This window comes from Triturus cristatus, chromosome 2_1 (genome assembly GCF_964204655.1).
Source record: "Triturus cristatus chromosome 2_1, aTriCri1.1, whole genome shotgun sequence".
In the NCBI taxonomy this organism is placed as follows: domain Eukaryota; kingdom Metazoa; phylum Chordata; class Amphibia; order Caudata; family Salamandridae; genus Triturus; species Triturus cristatus.
In genome coordinates this window covers 1,013,149,609-1,013,174,288 of record NC_140581.1, presented here as the reverse complement: position 1 = coordinate 1,013,174,288, position 24,680 = coordinate 1,013,149,609, and the positions used below count along the sequence as shown (strand labels likewise).

Genomic DNA, 24,680 nt, shown 5'->3' with positions numbered 1-24,680 from the left:
CATAAGCAAAAGAAATGTATCCATCGACATTTTCATTAGTGCAAAGCAGATATCACATCAATACAAATCTTTTGTGATTGTTACAATTATATCCATACATATGTAAAGGTAGAAACATGCAAGCTTAAACTTATAACTGAGTACATATTACAAAGAATGCATTGTTCTTGAATGGGGTTCCACTTATTCGTGTAAGGCCCTGTGCATTTCGGGACTAGATCAGCCGGACAGATTGGATTGATTTTCTGTGGGTCTCCTCCCAGTTTCTTCACAGCACCACGCATAGCTGCAAAATCTACCACTGCAAGCACACTGCTAAAGCAAAAGATTTACAGAGACTGTATACAGGGAGAACATTGTGTTTGCTTTGATTCCGTCTTCCACCGGGAGCAGTTGAGTCTAGCTGTTTTTGGCTACGTGGAAGGATCCAATTTTTTCACTACATCCGTATACCGTTTGGATTGGTATTCACTGCACATCTCGTGTAGCATGCCCCAAGAAGAAGGGACAGTCTGTCCCGAAATGCATAGGGCATTACACGAATAACTGGAACCCCATTCAAGAACAATGCATTGTTTGTAATATGTACTCAGTTATAAGTTTAAGCTTGTATGTTTCTACCTTTACATATGTATTGATATAACTGTAACCATTACAAAAGATTTGTATTGATGTGATGTATGCTTTGCACTAATGAAAATGTCGATGGATAAATGTTTTTTGATTATGTGAATGATTCATTTTGTAATATACACGGTATAAAAGTGTTAAAAATTTCAAAAGTATTGACTCAGCTGTGCACCCAGTTTATTCAGGTAACTGTTTACCTGATCAATCACTTTATTAGTGGGAAGCATGAGCCATGCGTTCCAGAGTGAGAGGCAACAGTCCCAGACAAGGAAGCTGCTTCTGTGCAAACATCCTCCATCAGTACTATAAATATTTCCACGGTCTACACTTGCTTTTTCAACTTATAAGGCAGGGTTTCACAAATCGATGAGTCAGGACTTAAGTTTACTGAAAATAAAATGATATACAATTCTACTTGAATTCTTGATTCACTATCTAGTCCCCTCCTTTCCACTTCACACAAAAAAAAAAAATCTTCAATTCAAGGCAAAGGATATTCTGATACTCTCAACCATGATAAAAACTGAAAGCCACAGAAAAGGGAAGTTGCAATTACAGTACGTGATGCCAACACGAGGGATTGGATCATAGGGTTTCATTTCATCGAGATCTATAAAACACGATAAAAAGGGAGTAAAAAAAATAAACATCTTGAAGAATTTAGTTTTACATATCTTTGTCAGTGAAGAAGTGCAGTGTTTTAAGTCTTTGTCTGGGACCCAGCCCACCTGAATGTTACAGCAGTGCTCAACTTCATTAGAAGGTCTAGAAATGTAGAGCTGGAAATCACAGCCAATGCTATATAAAATGAAGTTAGGATTCTAAAAGTAAATGTAAGAGCTTTCAAAAGATGAGAGGCCCTAAATGCATTAGTTACATTGTAATATGAATTTGATTGTACTCTAATATTTAATCAAAAGATATGTTTTTAAGCACTCACCTGTTTGTTGCAAGTAGCTAATGCTGACATGATCAACCGGAAAGAAAGCTGCAGTTGCTCCATATTCTGGACACATATTGGCTATGGTGGCACGGTCAGCAATGGACAGTTGAGCTACACCAGGTCCAAAGAATTCCACAAACTTGCCCACAACGCCAACTTGCCTAAGGTGCTACAATATTTAAATAGAGGCAAATTTTATTAACGGTTGTTTTGTTATTTATAATCATTTTTCTGTAGCTTTAGAATACAGGGAGATCATTCAGTCCCCAACATGTTCCAGTAAAGCAGACAAACGTGCTCTTTAAAACATTTCCTTACGTGCTCAATGAGGGACAGGAGATTAGCATGATAGAGGGTTAGCTAATTACACAGGGCAATACTCTGTTAGATTTGGATGTAGTAAAGGGAATTTCACAGAGGAAAGCAAATCAAGCTGGGCTTTCCTCTTTTCTCAGGAGATCAAACAAGGTCTAAACAATTTTCAGACCACAGTGAATATCCAGAAAAATAAAACAAAAGTGATGGATGGAAACCTTGATTTATTATGAGCCGCTGGTAATTCCTTAAATCACTCTCCAGTTTATCAGTTTTTTTACCACTATGTCACCTTTGAGGAACCAGAGATATGTAAATCAACCTTCGTTCTGCTCAAATACGAACACTCTACCATGAAGTACCAGGCCAGAACACAATGGAGTGATTGCAGCCTAGCATAATTACCAGGAGCTGAGAAATTTGGAATCCACCCCTCACTTTTTTGTTTTACTTAGTGCGAGGTGAACGCCAAGATGTAGGCCCCGTTCTCACCATGCCATGGGACTCAAGCTACAGCCTACTACGAACGAGAAACAAATATGGCATAACTAGTCTACGATAACTTGGGTTATCATTTAAAGGAGATGTGACCCGACTGGTCGGCCTAGACTGTTCATATTTGAACAAGACAAAATCTGATTTGTATGTGGCTGGTTCCTGTCTGAGGTGGCATAGTGGGCAAATCAAATGACTGAATTGTGGCCCAGAGTAACTACTTGCGCTGGAGATTAATTGAAACAATCCATCCATCACGGTTTTGTCTTCCTCCGATTCAAAAAATAAAACTTTAAAACCAAACCAGAAACAAAACTGAACTTTACCTTAGTAACAGTGAGCACAATGTCTGTGGAAGTCACCAACTGGTGAGGCTTTCCCACAAGTTTGTAGCCAATGACTTCAGGAAGCACCATGCTAATTGGCTGGCCCAGCATAACTGCCTCTGCTTCTATTCCTCCAACCCCTGAGAAGATAAATTAAATAACACTAAAACACTGAACAACAAAATACAAAAAATACAAAAATCACCTCAAAGAGTTTAGAATCAAGGATGATTTTGCTGCCCAAAAAATTGTTTAACTTTGCAATCAATGAGAAAAATCCAAACAAAACCTAGATATATCTGACGACAATTAGCAGTCATCCAGTGAAGTAAATTAGCACCTTTGAAAGGCATCGCAAATTCAGTCCAGAAACAAAGTAACAGCATCAAAACCAATGGTAAAAGATTTTTACTGAAAATATGTTTGGTTAAGATGGCTGGTATTTTAAAGTTCACAACATAATTTCCGAATTCCATATGAAGAAAGTAAAGACTATAGTACATAAAAATAAAACCACTCGTCTTTAATAACCATTGCCTGTTAATATTCTGCTTTCTATGTAGTGCAGCATTAAAGATATTTGCTCAATCACAAACTACAGATGTATTTTTGATACAACAGTCACTGTGTATAATGTGGATTGCTTACCCCAGCCTAGTACTCCTAGTCCATCTATCATGGTTGTGTGCGAGTCAGTTCCCACAAGGCTGTCTGGATAGTAATGGCCATCTTGATCAAAAACCACTCTCGCCAAGTACTCTAAATTCACTTGGTGTATGATGCCCGAGCCAGGTGGGATAATACGCATGTTCTGAAAAGCTTGTGAACCCCACTGTAAAATACAAAAAGTAAATCTCAAGGGTTAAGCACAACAAGCAGTGTTTGTATTGTTTCCTGTGTGCACAGACTCCGTTTATATGTCCCCATACCTTTAAAAATTCAAATCGTTCCCGGTTCCTTTCAAACTCAAGATCTTGATTTTTCTGTAAACTGTCGGCCCTGAAAGAAAAAGCAATGCAAGTTCGGTAACATGAAAAGAGTGGCCATTTCAGAAGTATGCATAGTTTATTTATGCCACTTTCAATGAACATTACACGGATTACCCAACAATTTTTGCTAGTCTAGCATAGCAACAAATACCCACAAATCTCCTTATGAACTAACTCCACTTTTATTTTACTTATCTATTGTACTCAATAGAAATTTGTTTATAATGGAAGGAAAACATGGATTTCAATATTTAGCAATATGCAGTCCCACTACAACTCGAGGGTCAAGTGCTGTAAGAGTGCATTTGCTATGTCATCAAGGTTATTTATGAAGAAAAAGCAAAGCTATCCAGCCCAGCAGTCTCACCAGGCTCTCAGTTTTAATAGTCGATAAAATATGTCAAACGATAAGGTTACCTTATGAAAATGCTCACCCCCACAAAGCCTTTGCTTTTATTTGCCGAATGTTATGATACCCTACATTCTCACGGATTTCGCAAACTTGATTGGTTTCTGGTTGGTGAAGTAGCAATGTATATAAAGTGGCAGCTGGTGATGGTTATAACCACTCCCCTAAAGAGAGATTTTGATTATGATGACATCTGTTATGCTGTCAGATCTAGACGATTTTTTTTATTGTTCTGTGTACAATTCCAGTGATGGTGCATCTACACTTGTCCTGATCAAGACCCTGTTAATGGAATTTTATGGGTTGAAGCATCTACAGATTCATAGACTTGGATTGTTTATTTGACATTAAAAGAGCTTAGGTGACCCAATAATGCCTCAAGGGCATCATTATACAAGGATATTTCTTCATTAGCAACCAAAGCCTGTTTTTTCTTGAAAAAATGTGTTATAACTGCACTTGAGTCACTTTTTCAAGTGCACTGTGCAGTTTTCCCTGTGTGAAGCATTTTACACTTATGTAATGGTGTTTAAACCTTTCTTGCAATGTAAAATATACATGTGATATCTAGTTAAAATTCCAGGGGGTTACCACTCTACTACAAGTGTTTGTTTGAAGCAATATATGATGTTCCAAGTAACATATTTAACTTAAATAATAAGTCCTTATGAATCACTGTGTTTTTACGTATTGTACACAGTTTACAAGGAATACATGGTTGCCGCTTTTTTTTTTATTAAGGAGATTTCTGACACATGTCTTTTCCTTGAGAATCACTGTCAGGTTGAAGCAACATCATCATCTAGGGACCTAGCACCAATCAATGTTTCAGCCCCATTGAAAGATTTTTAAAAAAACCCTGAAAACTAACCACTTCCACCCTGCACAAATGTTGACAAAACAAGACCTAATTCAGCTACATAGAAGTAGGAACATAAATTCCACAGGTCTTCCCTAAAGTCAATCTGGTATAGTGATAAAATAACGGTAGATGATACAGATATATTTTTGATAGGGTTGGGCTATATTTGGATTAACTACAACAAACTATGTATGCCACTGGGTTTACATGTCCGTTGGAGAAACCAAAACCAATGCTAAACTACAGGATTCACACCTTTGTAGCGTTTGGAGATAAAAAAAAGCTGCAGGGAAGATAAGAAGAGTGAATCACTATGTTTTTAAAAGAACCCTCACTCACCAACCTAGTTGGTGACATGCTTCATCATTGGGTTCCCACCGGAGAGACCGAGTGTCTCCCCGGTGTGCTACGACGCCTGAATTACAGCGGAGCAGGTTTTTTTGTGTGTGGGTGCAGTGCAAAGAGTGATAGTGTAAGTTTAAAATATGTCGCAGTTTCAACCAATAATGAATTTAATAATGGTAAACTGGACACAGTTAAAATGGTGTGGCGGACGGTATGAACTGGTGATAATTAGACCAGCTACGTCCTAAATCAGGTGCATAGTGAAAGGAGTGGTCAACATGTTTCTGCTTCTTGCGTCAGTGCACGAAGCATTCGTCAGGACCTAAAGTGAGACCACCACGGCGGTGTACGCACGCTAAGGCGTACCCTAACCTGTGGGATCAGAAACCGCTTTGAAACTTACGGTTGCGTTTACCCTTCAGCAATTTCTGAGAGGTTCAGTTCTGTTGAAATGAAAAAAGGACAATACAGAACAAACAAACAGATTCACATCATACATATATATTTGCACAAGAACAGGCATGAGCTAAATCACACACGTGTCGTGAGGAAATTTCATGCACACACATGGTGGGGATTTCCATGTCCTTGGAACTGCGGGTAGCAAAATTCATTAGTATTAGCCCGTGTTCAAAATCTAAAGGCATGTGGTGCTCTTTAGCGCTATCGCTAATTGTGCCGATAAAGTGATACACCCTGTTTTTTGTGGGGTGATACGGCAAAGCGACAAAAGTATATGGCCTTCACATTGGTGGTCAGCACTGTATTATGGCCGATCTGTAGGAGGCGGTAGGAAAAATAAAATAAAATAAAATGCTTGGGTTGTGATGGAGAATCGAGGGTAAATGTATCAAGTGGAATTGTGAACATCGCGAGAGACAATCTCAGTGCTTACGTGATGTTCAATTTTGTTTCACAACATGAGTCCGGGTGGGAGGCGGGACTTGTAGTCACACTCTGGACGTGGAGTGAAAAGAATAAGAAAGATTAAAAACTTACACGATTGGAGGGTGGGTATAGGCTTCCGTCCTGTAGCCCCATTACTTACTACTCCAAAGCCACCAGCCCTCTGCAACACCTATTCGGCCCTCCTGCGGACTCGGATGTTGATGCACATCAACATCCGAGTCCGCAGGAGGGCCGAATAGGTGTTGCAGAGGGCTGGTGGCTTTGGAGTAGTAAGTAATGGGGCTACAGGACGGAAGCCTATACCCACCCTCCAATCGTGTAAGTTTTTAATCTTTCTTATTCTTTTCACTCCACGTCCAGAGTGTGACTACAAGTCCCGCCTCCCACCCGGACTCATGTTGTGAAACAAAATTGAACATCACGTAAGCACTGAGATTGTCTCTCGCGATGTTCACAATTCCACTTGATACATTTACCCTCGATTCTCCATCACAACCCAAGCATTTTATTTTATTTTATTTTTCCTACCGCCTCCTACAGATCGGCCATAATACAGTGCTGACCACCAATGTGAAGGCCATATACTTTTGTCGCTTTGCCGTATCACCCCACAAAAAACAGGGTGTATCACTTTATCGGCACAATTAGCGATAGCGCTAAAGAGCACCACATGCCTTTAGATTTTGAACACGGGCTAATACTAATGAATTTTGCTACCCGCAGTTCCAAGGACATGGAAATCCCCACCATGTGTGTGCATGAAATTTCCTCACGACACGTGTGTGATTTAGCTCATGCCTGTTCTTGTGCAAATATATATGTATGATGTGAATCTCTGTTTGTTTGTTCTGTATTGTCCTTTTTTCATTTCAACAGAACTGAACCTCTCAGAAATTGCTGAAGGGTAAACGCAACCGTAAGTTTCAAAGCGGTTTCTGATCCCACAGGTTAGGGTACGCCTTAGCGTGCGTACACCGCCGTGGTGGTCTCACTTTAGGTCCTGACGAATGCTTCGTGCACTGACGCAAGAAGCAGAAACATGTTGACCACTCCTTTCACTATGCACCTGATTTAGGACGTAGCTGGTCTAATTATCACCAGTTCATACCGTCCGCCACACCATTTTAACTGTGTCCAGTTTACCATTATTAAATTCATTATTGGTTGAAACTGCGACATATTTTAAACTTACACTATCACTCTTTGCACTGCACCCACACACAAAAAAACCTGCTCCGCTGTAATTCAGGCGTCGTAGCACACCGGGGAGACACTCGGTCTCTCCGGTGGGAACCCAATGATGAAGCATGTCACCAACTAGGTTGGTGAGTGAGGGTTGTTTTAAAAACATAGTGATTCACTCTTCTTATCTTCCCTGCACTTGTTCACATTTGATGGACACACTCTTTTGTTGTTGATTTATACTAGCCCTGGGGGACTGAGAGTGGCTCCAAAAAATTCCCTCCCTCTCCTGTTGTTAATTTATATTGATAAAAAAAAGCTGTCATATGAAACCTTGCCTACTTTACCCAACCATAAAGTCAAAACTCTGGTTGATACTGTCTGAACAGCATCACTTTCTCTCCAAAACTTACTTTGCTTGCCAAATATCCAAACAAAGCAGTAAAATTTAAAATAAATGGGGAAAGACGGACTACCTTGAATAGAGCACCTCAGACTACTGAGCAATGGTACCTAATTCGGAAATCTTTCTTTACTGCTAGAACAGTTCTGACATTGGCACAAATCAGTCTCAATACTATCAACAACTCCTTCTGGACTGGCTCCAAATTATATACACAAACGGGATTCCTGCCGGCATTGTCACTAAATTGAAGGAGATCTCTCCGATATGATGTTGAATATCCTGTGGTCTGTCCCTTCTGAAATAAAATATATGTGTACACAGATTATTTTCTATTTTCCTCTACATCTTGACCCAGTGAAAGTGTGCTTAGGTAGTAACTCTGTACAACTACCCCAGAATGAAAGCAACAGGAGTGTTTAGTTAATATCAATTTTTACTCAAGTGAACTAAAAAAATAAAAATAAATTATTCATAGCTTTAACTCCTTGTACAGACGGAGTAAAATACTTGAATTGAAGGTGTTGTATCTTTAGGAATCTGTCAAACTTTTTCTCTGGGGATTAGAACAACAAGGGCCTCTAAACACTGAAAAAGTGAGAATTTGAGGGATCCCTACTCCCTTGGGCTTCAGGTACTATGTTTGCAGTGGAAAGTTAGACCTACAAAACCACCTTAATTCTCTGGCAGACATGAAAGGCAATTCGGGCAGAACTCAAGGGAGTTGGTGCTGGGCAAGTTCACATGCACTAAAGATGTTGATGTTCGGCAAGAGTAGTGTGAACACAACTTTGATAATAGCTCAAGAATATATAAACATATTAACATATTAAATGATAAATTCAATCATAGAGCATATATAGCACAATATATGCTGCTGCAATGGTGTTAAATAGGCAGAAAGCCACAAACACACCTTATTATGCTCATTATTACTAGAGGATTGTGAATGCTGCCGTAATCTTAACCCAAAAGCACAATACAACACCAATGCAAATAAGGAACCGTTCAAAAAGTCTTAAGCAGTGTTTCAAATACATTGAAATACATGATTCCCCTAGCTGACCATGATCAATACAATACAAAACAATGGGAGGTTTAGAACCCTCCCACCAAAATAGAGTTGTTTTGTTAGTGTACCTGTTAACGTGCAAAGGAAGAGGATCCAAATTCAAAGAGTCAGTTTACTTGATCCACAAAGGCAAGTCTACTGCCGAATCTAAACAACGGTGACCCAAAATTGGAAAATCTTGTCATCAACGGGAACCCCATACTCAAGCGGGACCAAATTGAATGACCACAGAATAGATTCAAGTCCACAAACAAGAGAGGTCTAAAGGTCCCACACAATCCAGCTAGCTGGCAAACAGACTGGGTACTGGAGTAAAGCAACACAAAAGGATCAAAGAAAAAAGGAAATAATAAAAGTTGATTCACAGAGGCAGTTTGTTCACCTGCTTGAGTCACCACTCAGCTCAACTGCACTTAGAAGTAGGAAGAATACTCTATGTATATGTCTAACTGTTGTGGCTGCGACGTCTCCACTGCCAGCATAGCCAAGAAATGCAGTACCTTGTGTAGTCCCGCGGTTCCCAGGGTTCAGAAGATTCCAAGTGAAGCCAGCAGCTTGTGTGTTTCACTCATCTGGGCCTGCCTTCCCGATAGCTCTTAGACTCCTTGCTGCTGCTGCTCCTTGATCCTTCAGCTCCAAAATGGCAATCACCTGCCTGAGGGCTTGCAGCTGCCTTTTAAAACTGCTGCGCACCTAGTCCGCTTCAGGTTTTCATCTTTCTTTTCCTTCTTCATCATGGTTGTATATTTATTGGTTTGTTTTTGATGTTCCCAATCCTTTGTGCTTCCTGTCATATGGCATTTTGATGTCATTTCCTTTCCATATAAAGGTTTCAGTATGTTTGGAGGGTGCATCGGAACAAAGATGTGTTCCTTGGCCTGTTTCCTCGATTTCTCCACTGGCAGATCCTGACTTTTGGTTCCTGAAAATTACTTGAATGGATTACAGATTCCTCGTTTTCTTCAATCCTTCAAAGACGCTGTCCAACAAGGAGGCTTTATACGCCTTTGGCTCTTTCCTCCTGAGAAGGTGGCGGCTTCGAGGCCACTTGCCTACCACATGTTACAGTATTTAGTGACCGTGGCTTCCGAAAACAGTTGTACGTACATCGGACAGCAAAAGAACCGGAACCAGATTACAGGTAAATGTCCAGAACCGAACAGTCACTTCCGACAGCTGGACGAATAAGAGTGCTGATCAAGGAGACCATGAAATCAGTCTGATGCACAGTTTCCCATTTCAGAGAGGAGTCAGAGATGTCCCACTCCCCGGATTGCAACTCAGTAGTCACTGCCTACATGCAAATGGCCAGTAACACCTTCCAAGGGGATACTCAACACAGTGCAGGGAAACAAGAACAGCAAAGGAAACAATGAGTTAAGGAATAGAGTTACCTTTGTGGGGCTGCATCCATCCTCAATCTTGCAATAAACATTCTTACCATAGTAAATGCTTGCCAACCGCTACAGGTAACCCTAACAAGAAGTGCACCAGTAGAGTACATAATGAACTTACCATGCACACAATCACAAATAGTTACTGCAAAAGCCATGCAAACATCTCAATCATACAACAAATAACAGCAAAGGGACCAACATCTGTCCCAGGCCTCTGGATTAACTGACACAGATAGGTCATCAGAAATCTCCCCTAGGTGGGACTATGCACCTCAAAAACTATGAATATTCTGCCACTACTCAGGATCCGAGCAGAAAGGTCAAAGGGGGATACCCTAACAAAACTATATGACGAAGAGTGTGGAGGATCCAGGGTCACAAATGTACCGTAAAGCAAAAGACAAGGGACCTTTCATAAATATGGGAACAACTGGCAGGGGTGGCACAGATGCACAGGTTGTTAGGCACATTAATCCTCTTTTAGAATCGACATAAGTTGGCCAAATGATAGAGCCAGAGTTTGTGGACTAGAAAAGGACATTTTGTGTGCAAGTCACCCATCATCTGTGGAGGGAGGAAGACATTTGCTGCTCCAAGGGTGGTTCTACACAGTTGACCTGTGGATCACAACAGGAATACTTACTACTCTGGATAGCACTGTGAGACAAATGGGTAGTGTCCACTTTAACAATCTCTCTTCCCCACATTTTACTGGGAGGTAAAGAACTTCCAGCTGGTGTGGAATGTATTAGTATCGCAACCCTAATGTTTAGCTAACCGAGATTAAAAGGTCATCAGATGATGAAACCATTGTAGTAGACAATGGCACTGATCCTGTGGCCTCAGCACTGCAGACAATGGTCAGCTTAGGTAGTAATAGCCTTGCATATAAAGTGCTTTGAGAAGTATCGTTCATTGACAACCACACACTGTCAGTTTTTTTTTTCTTTTACTGAGAGTTTTGACGATCAAGTGGCAATCAAAGGGTGATCTATTAATTGAGGAGGAGCTTACTGGTTCCCTACTGGGTCATCCAATGCTATAGGAGGGTACATGTAGTACAATGTTACATTAATATTTCGTCAGTGCCAATTTTAAGATTTCCCATCAACGACTTCTGGACTGACAACGGGCCATAACTCAAGCATGTGAATCTATGAAAGATGCTGGAGAACCGCTGATTGCATTGCCTACATCTGAATGGAATTAACCAGCCAAAGATCTACAAAGAGAGGCAGCAAAGAGAAAACCAAGTAGCTGCTGCGAAGCAAGACATTTCTGATAAAAGAGGAACCTTTAATAAGGGAAAAGGATGTAAGCCTACAAGGGCCAAGTCAAAGCTGTACATGTTTGCTTAGAACAAATGCAATTACATGATCACCAAAGTCATCTAAACAAAGACACTTCAAGCCACTGTGGCCCCATGAGTGAAGGTCTTTGCATAATTAAACCAAAAGCTTTAATTGAACTGCCTGCAACAAGAAATTTCTTTCAAGATCAGTAATCAAGAATTGGTCAGATGCATCTGACTGAATCAGCAGAAGAGGGAACTTGTCAAACTCTGCCTAGCAAGATGACACTGAAAACAGAGTCCTCTCTGAAAATAGTGAACTACTGTTACAAACAACAAGACAGCCAATTATTCTAAAAATTGCATTAGTAGGCATTCCACTTCATCCCATCCATTTCAAATAAAAGAGAATTTTGTTTTCACCCAAGTGGATGACTTTTTGTCCATTGCTTAATGCTGACCTGTTTCCTATTGCATCCCCCTCAAACCTCTTCAGAGCCGGACCAAACAAGAGAATAGTCCTGTGATTTACAGTAATGACGCAACCTTTTAAAATATACATTTCTTACACACTAAGGTTTATACTTAGAATTGTCATGATGTTTCCCGCACTCATTCCATTTTACTACATGCACAACAACTGTCTAAGAGAGTGTTTTAGTTAAAAATGTCACATTCACAAGAAACATTCCAGGATTCCAAGTTGTGGATTAAAATAAGAAAACTACATAGGACTGTTATCTATGCTATCTCTACCAAGAAGCACTATTGTGTAGTAATGTACCTCTGGCAACTGTAGCCCACAGTGTAAGAACCAGCAAGAGAGATAAGTTCAGAATAACCAAGTTAATGCAGAAGTGTCTAGCGCCTTACCTCTTATTGAAGTCAACTTGAATAGAGTGATCAATGACTAGATCAGCCGGACAGATTGGATTGATTTTCTGTGGGTCTCCTCCCAGTTTCTTCACAGCATCACGCATAGCAGCAAAATCCACCACAGCAGGCACACCGCTAAATCAAAAGATTTACAGAGACGATGCAATAATAAACCATAATTAAAATCAAACAATACCAGTCAAATTTTAAGTAAGAAAATCAAGCAGTAAACACCAAACATTAAAAAGGCATGCAAGGCGGAACAAACACTACAAACATCAAAAAGGTTTCACAGAAATTCTTAGTAATTAACTGTAAATCCAAGTAGAGCCATAGCATACATTGGTAAGATTGGTGTGTAATTGCTTTGTAATAGAAAAGAAGCCTGCAGAGATGCATTGCTTATTGTTACTTAATGGCACTTGCTTGTATTGCAATTTTGCACACTTAAATGGCTAATCTTGCAGAAATGCTCTTCTCCAAATCGGAATTCATGAACAATGTATAACTACTTCTACTAAAAAAACTAGAACATGCACAAAAAGTTTACTTGAGAGAATCTGTAGTGTATAAGACTCACGTGAAGTCCTGTAGAATCACTCGAGCGGGCCTGAAGGGGACTTCCACACCCTTGTGCTGCATTACACTCCAGTTCAAGATATTTTCAACATCATTCTTCTTGACGAGAAAGTCGTCGCAGTTTCGGACAGCTGCTTCAAGGAGGATTCGGATGCAGTACGGTAATCGGGCTGCAAAATAAATATCAATGTGTATCTTTCTTCATGTGCAGGCATGACAACTGCCAAACAAGACTAATGCGATCTTAGAAAAACACTCTTTCAGAGGAACTGCATGAAAATAGTCTTTTATAGGTCTTCCTCATCTTTGTGAGAAACAGATGATATTAGTGGACATCAGTAAGGCTTCCACAAATATCTTAAACCCATCCCAAAAGACTGATCCAACGAGTGCACAGCAGAAAGTAAACTTTTATACCCTGCTCAAATCTAATACACCAGGAAAAAAATTATATTGACAGCTGCAGATCTGTACACTACAGGTATGATGTTGGCAATATGGACTTAGAAGTATGTTTATGAACTGTAAGCGGGAGGCATCAGTTTCCAGAGAATGTGCCTTGCCTTCTGCAGCCCCATGTCCTTATCCCCTGTACTGGTCTACCGTCCTCATTTTCACAAAGGTGACATGTCAAGCAGCACACACCTCTCTGTGATGAACTGGCTGCTACATGCCACGCTCAACACTGATGTATACCATTATTCACATTATCCTTTGGAGTTTGGTGTAGCCTCATTAACAAGGTCTTCTGTATTTCTGTACCCTTTGTGGAAACCGTATATGACAGTGGTGGGTTATTGTTGGTATGGTTCTACTTGATAAAACCAATAAAAAAAAAAAAAATAAGAAAATAAAACTATGGTCAGGAGAAATGTCTATATGAAATTGCCTCATCCAGACATTGCCCCCAAGCCCTACCAACCGTGGACTTGCCTATGACCAGGGGCCAACAGGGCAATGATGGGGCCCGTTAAAGAAATGTAGCAAACAGATCTGCGCAGCCCCCTACTCTTGAATCAAGCATTGGCAAAGCTAATAGGTTTAGCTGTTGGAATCTCCATTGCGGTGCCACATGGCCAAACAATTATATTAAAAAAAACTTTTGATGCATCCACCCACATTATTTTGTTGCCACATGCACCATGCAAGCGCACACCTACAAAATTACACTGTCACCTTTTTCTCTTTTTAGTTATTTATCAAAGTTGAACTGTATTACGACATTTCTATTGTGCATATTACCCCTAAGTGGTGCACTGTGGCGCTTGCCTACATCGGTACCACTCTACACTATGTAGGATGGTGGGTTCCAAGTGTTTCACCTCCGTTTTGATCCAATGTGGAAAGCGTTTCAATTTAGTGAGTGATGACTGCTAAAATGAAGTTATGTTATGGGACTCAACACTTAGCAATGTGATAGACAAAGTAGTTTGCGAAAGAGGCACACAGTTCACTAGCTTGTAAGTTTTTTTTTTTTAGTAAACTGGCATCTTTGAGAAGCTCTGCAAGTCTCTTTATGGTATTCTGGAAGATCACAGTCCACTTATCTGGTTACTTCACTGGTTGTCCATTCTGAGATATTTTAATTTTATGATCCTGAGCAGGCACAGGTTTGAAGGGGAAAAGGTGGAGATTATTGGTAATAGTTTTGTGCTCTCAAGAAAACCATTCCATGCATTTACCTCAGTTTGTTTTTTAGCATGGTTTAAATTAACAGGCGTTGGATGCAATAATTAGCCTGAGAGTGGGGAGTATGTGAATTCATGCAGATGGTTGGTGGGATGAATAGATGACATGCAGGCGATCTGGTATTGTTAGGTTACAGGTTTGCAATTTCGAGTTGCAGCCACCCGGCTGGTTAAAGTTGTACGTAATGTTTGGTCAAACACAGTTTCTAAGTTGGACCTTGTATTGGGCTGTTTAAATCGGAAGCTGACGGATACAAGAATCTTATTCAGTTGAACTGATCAGCCCAGTAACAATGCTTTAATACCACACATAGGAAATACACATGGCGACAACCCCAACTATATAACTACACTACTTAGAACATACGGGGAATGGGATCACTACACAAATGACATAGAATCTATGCGCAGATAGCTAGGCGTAAAGCACATAGTGTTCTTACAAAAGACGAATTTATCCACAGCAGAAACCCTTTGACTACAAGAAAATGTGGAGGGGACAACTATTTGGCACAAACTACTCAGCGTTCGCACGGGTTGCGGCGATATGGGCTGGGATCCCATTAATTGCACACGAGAAGCGCATTGATAAAGAAGGTAGATCTGCACTAGTGCGTGGTACACTGGATGGCAGTCGATTGGTGCTAGGAAGCTTATATGCTCCTAATGTGGACTAATACACATTTTACACCAAGGTAGGAAGGGTACTGGCAGACTGGACTCTGTTCCCCTGGATACTGGGGGCCGATTTCAATGCAATTTTAGATACTTATCTGGACCGGTCTCACCCGCCCACCCCCTCCCCCTCCCAGGTGTGACTTTGATATGACAGGCTAAATTGTTACAGATTTGGGCACACGGTTGGTCATTGTGGAAGATTTGGCGTAGCCATAATGGGGGTATGCGGGAATACTCATACTATTCATCTGCACAGGAATTACATACCCAAATAGATCACACGGTATGTAGCCCATCCCTCCTAACACAAGTCACCCACACAGCATATATGGTAAAACACTATCAGGCCACGGGTCTTTGGAGGCCACCATTTTCTGGGGTCGTTTCCCTACACTGGTTCCCACTTGAAGGCTTGACCCTCGCCTCATGGAAGATGATGTATTCCTAAACACCATAGCTACTACCATTAAAACATGTTTCGCCTACAACAGGGATAGAATGGGAGGCCTTTAATGTAATGGTATGTGGGACCACAATCATCTCAGTGGTAGGGGCCCGTCACACCCTTCATAGGGAACTTAAGAAGGTGAAAGACACTAGGCAGGTTGGAACGCGACGCTGCTCAAACCGAAGCCGCCAAAGCAGACCTTCAAAAAGGCCATATACAATATGCAGAACTCCTAGAACAACTGTGGGTGATAGATCTTTGAGCTTACATACAAAGAAAAATACATACGGAAGCGGATAGACTGGGTACACTGTTGGTACGTCTAGTTAGAAACACCCCCCAATTGACCCCTATAACAGAAATACTCACTTCTCAACAGACCCGTGTAATCACACAGAGTGAAATTAATGATGTTTTAATTATTACAAAGCCCTACAAGTAGAGTGGACCCACAGGAGCTTAGCGATTTCCTGGGCTTAGTTCGCCTCCCGCAAATTCCAGCGGAGGCACGTAAGAGGTTAGCTGCACCAATCAATACTGCTAAAATACATACAGCAATTCTCCCCAGAAACAAAACACCAGATAGACAGATTACCAGCCGAACTATACACCACATACGCCCACTTATTTACCCCTAGAGTTTATAAACTATATCAGGAGGCATTCAAGACCGGATTCCCTACCCCCACCACCACCACCACCATGCCAGCCCTAATAAGCCCTACCCAAGCCCTGGAAGGACCACTTTAACTTATCTGCCTATCGCCCACTATCTTTACTAAGTACAGAATATAAAATACTAAGTAGAGTGCTATCCAGTCGTCTCCAACGCATCGTGCCACAATTAATACATATTGACCAGTGCAGATTCATACATCTCTCAATATACGCAGGCTATGCAATGTTATGTTTGCTTGCCCCTGAGGAACTGATCGGCGCGGGGTGTAGATCACTAGATATCTGCAAAGCATTTGGCATGCTAGATTGGGACTACATGCTTGCTGCTCTACAAAGATTTGGGATTCCCACCAAAAACATGCAATGGATTTGGACACTATCACCTCCCTAAGGCCTGGATACGCACAGGGGCACATATTACCTGCATATCAAATTCAAAGGGACACGAGACAGGGCTGCCCATTTCACCCATGTTGTTCGTGCGCACACTTGAACCCCTCGCTCACAGATTACACGCTGAAGCAATCAATGGGGAATAACTCTTAACCATACACTCCATGCAATATCTGTTATGCAGATGATATTCTTGATTTCAAAGATCTATGGGAGAACCTGTGCACAGTAGCATAAGTTTTTACTCTGTTTGAATCCACTGCGGGACTAGCCATCAATTACGAGAAATCATAAGCATCACCCTTTTGTTCTGACCTGCCTAGGCGCACTATTCCCTTTGAGATCAAGACATAACGGTGGAGCCGGCCTCTGTCCGTTACTTAGGGATTCAAGTTTATAGGAACACCCAGGATCTAATTGAAGGGAATATACGCAAAGCAATAAACTCCCTGTGCACCCAGGTTACTTTTTGGACGTACCTGCCCCTTTTGGTCGCTGGTCGCCTGGCAATCGCTAAAATGGTGATGCTACCACAGCTCCTTTACTTCTTTACTAATTTTCCCGTAGTAATTCCCAGAGCCGTTTTTAAGACACTAAACTTACTGTTGACGGACCTAATTTTGGGTCTCTGGCCGCAGACGAATTAGTCTAGCAAAGATACAGCTCCCATCGGATGCCAACATTCGCACAAAATAGCTTATACAAACCACAAGCTTGACTGGGGCACACTGCATAAGTTGTTGTGCAGGGGGGGGGGGTTCGTCCCCACCCTGCTACTCAAGATGTCTGCAGTTAAGGAAATACTTTTGTCCATATGTTAATGCTGTTCAAACTTGTATTTATGGTTCATTAATTGAAAGCCTTTATTATTAGGGTGAGCACTCCAAGTAAATGGCGTAAGCTCGGACTGCACTACTGACAGTGGCTCCAGCATCAAAATGTATACACAAGTTTTCAGTTTAGCAATACGAGGCTATGTATAATGCTCCCAGAATGCTCTCTGATTTGATGCAAACATTTGCAGAAACTTGAAAGCAAGATTGGAGATTCTTTGCTTTCAAAATAAAATGTTCATTAAAAAAATGAAAGCAGGAAATAAAAAACATTTCGCTAAACTACTGTAAAATGTCAGGTACCATTTCTTTGCAGCATCATTTAGTAACATGTGTTGATGCATGCTAATATTTCCCCAAAATACTCATAATGGAAAATCAGTGCACCCAGATTCAATAAGATTATGGGAAACAAAAATAAGCAAGCATTGACAAAGCCAGTTAGTCTGAAATTGGTGGTCAGCTTTTTAGTTTTGTCAATGCGTGAATTGTTTTGGCATGGTTTTTGTAAAACCTTATTGGTGTTGGTGCTGCCGGAACCGCACCATTATAACAAACATTGGTAAGAGCAAACATTATTTTTGGTCTCACAAAGCACACACTGCCACAGTAGTCACTGGCACTGAACAAAACTACTTTGTTTGCCGATATGCTCCTTGTAAAAGAGCAGAATGCCGTCACTCACAGTAAAGTCAGCCGATACAGAGAGAGAGAGACAGAAATTTAATAAACGCAAATGGTCATGGTCAACGCCAGACCAAATTAGGAGCTCAATTACTAAAGAAAGTCTCAAAAGTGCACCCATGGTATATGTTCTTGCGTTAAGTGCAGCTATACGGCTTTCGTGAATTCCCAATAATTTACAGAAGTAGGACAAGAAATAGTACTTTTAGAAAATATTTGTGAACTGCATTTTTGCATGAGCAAATGTGTGTGTAGATTTTCACACAAAAATCTTGAGTGTTTGCAAGTTCACTTCCCTCCAACCACTTTTTTCCCAACTCTGGAAGAAGGTTTACATCTGCCATTGTCAGGGGTATATTTCCAACATCTCTCAGTATGGGAAAAGATTAGAGAAGAATTGTTGAAAACCCTTAAAACATGCAAGTTAGTAGGTTTGCACAGATTCAAAAGGGCATTCTAACCCTGAAACTATTGCTTTCCACTACCTTCAGCCCCAGTATGTAGATCTGCGGAAACGTGGCAACACAAGGGGTTTGCAAGTATTCAAACACTACTATGGTATGAGCCCTGCCATGATCAGAGAGGCTATATCGGAGCTCCTTTATAATGAGATTGCTGCCATAATTTGTCGCCGCACTACATGACACCAAAGGAACAAGTGGATTTTGTTACAGGACACGTAGATATATGAAGCAACCTGCCCCAAGGACAAGTAGATATTTAATTAAATTCCACACCCCTGCCTGTGGTTACAAGCCGGAGATTCGGTGAATTGTTTAGGGACGGGATGTTATTGTCACACACAGATTTTGTAAATGAACAAGGCATCACAGGATCACTCTTTATGGAACATGCCAACCTGGTCCATTATCTTAAACAGCACTGGGCACCCCAAGGGGCAGAACTGGCCACAAACAAATTTATAGATTTTGTTATATCTTATGGGAACAGGAAGACATTTGACCCGATGGCTTTATCAAGGGATCCGGGCACACCAACTGTCCCCTTTAGTTGTAGAACGCCACAAAAGGGAAGAAGACAAAGAGACCACTCACAGATAAGGAAGGGAAGGCAATACTGGAATATCCAAAATGAGTATCCCGCAACATACGTTTCAAGTTTATACAATATATGTTAACACAACGTGCCTATTTAACGCCACACAAACTGCACTTAATCTCTCCCATCATTTTGGCTGCCTGCCCTAGAAGCACGGAGTGAGATGCAGATGTAATACAAATGGTCTGGCCTTGTAATGGCTTATTTAATTATAGGGAAACGGTCACAGCAGCACTGAAGGAGGTAGTAGGCGATATGGGATAGCATTTGGCCAAAACATGTATATTAGGGCTTATATACGCTCAGGAAAGGGAGAGTAACCCGGGCCAAATTCATAGACTAAGCACTCATTTTAGCGAAGAGATGTATAACTAGGAGATGGAAATCAACAACTCCCCCCAAGATACAAACATGGAAGACAGAGGGCGATCTTTGGGGGATGGCAGAGAGCTGAAACCTTCGTAGGGAGGAAAGCAGAGGACTCGGGAAGAGACCCATCGCAATGCAATGGGACCTATTATCAGAATCCTTTAAAGCAGCAGATATTCTAAATATTCTATTGTAAGGACACTAGATGACCCAGTTACACCCAAAGTTAAACAGGGGCACCACAGATGATGTGACCCTATCTGCCTGAATCTAATCTACTCTTTCTACAGATCCAACCATAGACAGTCTAGCGGATAGCCCGAATCAGTCAACCCAAACACACGTATCCCCAGAACCCCAATCACAGATGCACATACGCCAAGCTTCACCCCAATGGTCACCCAATATAGGTTGGGCCACTAACACTGGGATACTACAAGGTACCCGTCAGCAGGGGGGAGAGGGATAATCACTTCGGCTGGTCTTCTTTTGTTTGTTTGTTCCTGTTGCACTAGGGACTTTTTTTGTGTGTGTTGTTTTTATTTATTGTGAAACACAGAAAATCGATAAAGCAGTGTCTATGAAAATTAGCAGTCATTAGAGGGGAACAACAACATGCAATGGTGATCGGAAAAATGAAATACAAAGTATTGTTCCGTTCTCATGGGGAGGGGACGGGATGGGGGGAGGCAAACTAGGGACTTTGTTATTTAGTCATGTGATATACCGGAGCAACCGCTAAGACCATAGCGACAGCTCGAACTGCAAGGATACAATCCTATTCAATTTAAACAGTAGATTCTAACAGCAATTCATCCCACAATAGCACTATACTGCTTTGTACAATGATTATTGATGACCTTGCATCCATAATATGGGAGCTGTGTGCATACTGCATAGAGCTATGGCTTGGAGGGGAGCTGTGTGCAGGCTGCACAAGGGAGAGCTGAAGCCTGGAGGGGGGCGGCTGCAATCATTATTTGTGAGCTGTGAGCATGCTGCACAGGGGAGTGCTGAGGCCTGGAGGGGAGCTGTGTGCAGGCTGCACAAGGAAGGGGGGGAGGGGGGTGTATGCAGCTGCATAGTAGGCCCCAGTTCTGTGGCCGGTAGACAGCCTACAGGCTGCATCCACCAGAAGGATGAGACTTGTGACAGTTGCAAGGCGGGTGCAGGGTTGGGTGCAGGCTGCTTTCAGGAGCACTGTGCGGTGCGGATGGCAGCTGTGCGCAGGCTGCAGCACCCTCCACCAAAACAAAATAAAGTCCTCCACCAAAACACTCCGCATTACCTCTCAAAGAAACTCCACACTGCAACTCCACACTGCGGGCTCCACTCGACCTCTGAGAAGCACCAACACCCTACTCCTAATCCCACCTCTGCATAAAAAGAAAGCCACACAATCTCGCTCCTTCTCTGGCAAAGTCCCTATTATCTGGAACGTCCTCCCAAAAAACCTGCGCTGTAATCCCTCCTATTCTAGTTTCAAAAAAGACCTCAAAACCCACCTCCTCAATTATTATTGGGGTTCCTAACCTCTGTCCTACTCCGGATTTCTTATCTATCACACTATATTTGTTCAGTAATTATATACCCTGTTCGCCTGTTTCACCATTTACCTAATTACTTAAATGTATAGCTCCTGCCCCTGTTTATTTATCTGGTCTTGTATAATGCTCATGTTGTCTGTACTTTGTCAATTTTTGTTGCACTACCTTTCATATGCTTTTATACCCTATGTGCCTTATACTATCCTTGTCTTGTAAAGCGCTCCGATACCTATGGGTCTAGCTAGCGCTATATAAAACCTTCAAAATAATATAAATAAAATAAAACCCTCAAGAAATGCACCGTATGGGCACAACACACTAAGCTTTCAAGGGGGTCGACATAAAAAGAAGAGGCCGGCTTGTGCAAGAGAAGCAGCCGTGAGATTACAGTAACTGCCCCTGTGCTGTGCCTGCACACCGGAGAAAATATACACTGCCTGCACTGACCCGGTTTACAGGCGGAGCAATTGTGTTTTACCTAGCAAGCGTGACAGGTGCCGCTCTGCCAGGCAGAGGCCAGGGTGGTTACACACACATGCAGCGCCTATATAATAAAATGTCTCTTCTAATGGTAAAGTGCAGGGATGCACACTTCAGAGCTGGCGGTAAAATGCGTCGTCTATCCTCACTGGCGTGAATAGGTTTATAGATCACCTTTTCGCCTGTGTGTCTGCAGATTTAAAAGTCGCACCCCCCCCTTTCTGATGGAAGAGTGCACAGACTGCCTCTTTTGGGAACTAGCTGCACGCCCAGTGTGCAGAGGAATGCTAATGTATCACAGCTGCCCATCTACCCCCTCACCCAGCTTCTGTCCACATGGTAACAGACCGCTTAGTTACAGCGCTCTGCCACCCGCCAGAATCTAGCAGCGCTATATAAAACTACTCGATAAAATGAACTGCGCACATACAAGTGATTGGGGGATACACTTAACGCGCGCATGGAGTGCTATGGCCTCGAGACACGCTGATGTAATCCAAAGCAGGGTGCGCACCAGTGATAGGTATATAAAGCGATTTATGGTTCAAAGGCACAGGGTTTCTGAGAACCACTGAAAACAAATACCTCTGGACGACACCGAAAGTGTCCTCCAGCCCCGACCTTTTCACTTCGCTCACACCAAGAATTAAACCGGTTTAATTCTCAGCATGTTACCTCTCACTTGAGGCAAGCGCGGTCCCGAAAGCGAAAGTAGGACCGTGCAGCAGCCGAGCATGGAGATCTCTTGTCTTTATGGGGCCATGTGTTTAAACAAATGGTCCCATAAAGATAAGAAAGTGCTTCACGACAGCCGTGAAGCAGGCCACCGAGTCCAACTGCAAGCTAAAGGGAGGTAACCAAAACACCTCATTTCCAATGGCAGGCCACCGTTTAACATAAACGGTGACGCCGGCCAATGGGAATGATGGGCGGGGCTTAAAGCCCTTTACTGAAACTCCTCCAAGACAATAAATCTCGCCGAGCGAGCTGCGCATGTGCGCAGCCACGCTAGCCGAGACCTAAAAATAATAGGATCGAAAGGCCTAAATTTGTTCCATTCCATATCATTATACCTGGTGCATAATGTCTATATGGTATCAAATTAATTCTGCTTATTGAAACTGCCATTAGGACACGTCGAGTGGGCAATGCTCACTTTTAAAATGTGTATTAGATCTCAATGGGAGGTCAGAGGATATACCTCTTGCAAGGCGATTCTGCTACTTTTTCTTTTTCCAATGCATTAGTTCATAGCAATAAAAATGGTAATAAACTAAGATGCCGAATTCCATCACTGTGAAAAGCTGAACCTATTACGGCCATTTTATAGTTTTTGTAGTGATCTATGCAGTAAATGTAAATTAAGAGTACAACAGCAATCTTTAATGATTATTACTCTGTCTGGAAAGCAACGGCTAGATTTTACTTCTTCCAAGTATGTTCTCCATAGGGAGAAAAATCATTTGAGGACCTTAAGAGGAAATCTTCCACACCTGGCTTTTTTTATGTATGTACTGATAAGAAATGTTATCTTCAAGGGGGAACTTAATACAACAAATAAGGGTCCTGATCTAGATTTGCTGCTTCCACTGACCTTTTTGCCTAACATATACTATTTCTAGCTGTGTTTTTAATACAAGTGCTAATAATATAGTTTATTTACTTCAGAGGTGGTTCAATATTTTGCCTCTGGCTTCATTTACATTGATGCATTAAGATCTTCGTTTTCAAATACTGAAATTACAACACTAGAAGACACTGTAAATGTCCTATTATACTCTCTTGCACTTATACAAATCTACCTGTTGCAGAGAGGATTGCGGTCCACAGGGCATGCACAACGATGCAAAGAATATACATATGTTTTCTAATTTCTATCACACAAGTCTAATTTTGTGAATAAGCATCTGAACTCCTCTTATTGCCTCAATACAATGAATACTAATACTGACAGAGGAATTGTAAAATGTATATATACACACACCTCTCCTTTTTCACTTGCCAACTCAGAAAAATACAAACGTCCTAAGCCCAAGGTTAGTGGATTGTATTTGCTAAATGTGACTAAAAGTGCACCCTATCCAAAAGAAACAGTATGGTGCTTTACATGCCTATCAAGCAGAGGCCACTTAGTCTTCCTTAGAACAAGCATCAAGTAAGGGGTGGGATAGGGACAATAAAAAGGTTTGATTACATTACTAATGTCTCAATTAGAAAAGTGCCTGAAAGAATTTGGAAATATTTTTATCATCTCAGGTTAAGTGTAGGTGGAGTAAAGAGTAGTTATGGTTGAGAAGGTAGTGAATGCAACATTTTTGTAGGTGTACATTAGCCACTTCAATAGTGACATACAACAGTTGCTGGATAAAAACAAACATATTTAATATCCTCAAGCATATACAAGCAGTGTTCCATTCCAATGTACATCTTCCAGAGCCATACTGTAAAAAAAAAAAAAAAACACCATTCACAATTGACTACATGGTTTACATACCATATCTTGAATCATTTAACTTGTTCAGATTGTAGAACTTTTTTTCTGGCTGCTCAGGGTTTAATGGGTCAACGATGTGTGCAAAGGGATTACTCATGATTATAGGCTGTCAGCGTACCTGGAAGAAAATGAAAGAATCATTAGCCAAGGAAAATTGACCATTAGGAACATCATTGGCCATAGTGTGCACCAACATATTAGAACAAAACACACCCTTTAGTGCACAACACTGTACTAAAGTCTTATAGCAGGCAAACAGTAGTCAACCAAAGGGCACACAATCCCTTTCATAGAAATTACACAGAA

General features: G+C 41.5%; 1 protein-coding gene across 4 annotated transcripts in view; it reads right to left on the bottom strand.

Annotated features, from left to right (window-relative positions):
• ACO1 (aconitase 1) overlaps window positions 1-24,680 on the bottom strand; it is a 364,042-nt gene that overhangs the window by 254,644 nt on the left and 84,718 nt on the right. For all 4 annotated transcript variants that reach the window (XM_085634885.1, XM_085634871.1, XM_085634895.1 and 1 more), the window contains exons 2-8: window positions 24,375-24,492; window positions 13,025-13,193; window positions 12,442-12,579; window positions 3,639-3,708; window positions 3,358-3,541; window positions 2,710-2,849; window positions 1,571-1,742 (exon numbers count right to left, since the gene is read on the bottom strand). In XM_085634885.1, coding sequence (XP_085491011.1) covers window positions 1,571-1,742; window positions 2,710-2,849; window positions 3,358-3,541; window positions 3,639-3,708; window positions 12,442-12,579; window positions 13,025-13,193; window positions 24,375-24,471 — 970 coding nt within the window. In that variant the 5' untranslated portion in view covers window positions 24,472-24,492. The remainder of the gene's footprint in view (window positions 1-1,570; window positions 1,743-2,709; window positions 2,850-3,357; window positions 3,542-3,638; window positions 3,709-12,441; window positions 12,580-13,024; window positions 13,194-24,374; window positions 24,493-24,680) is intronic.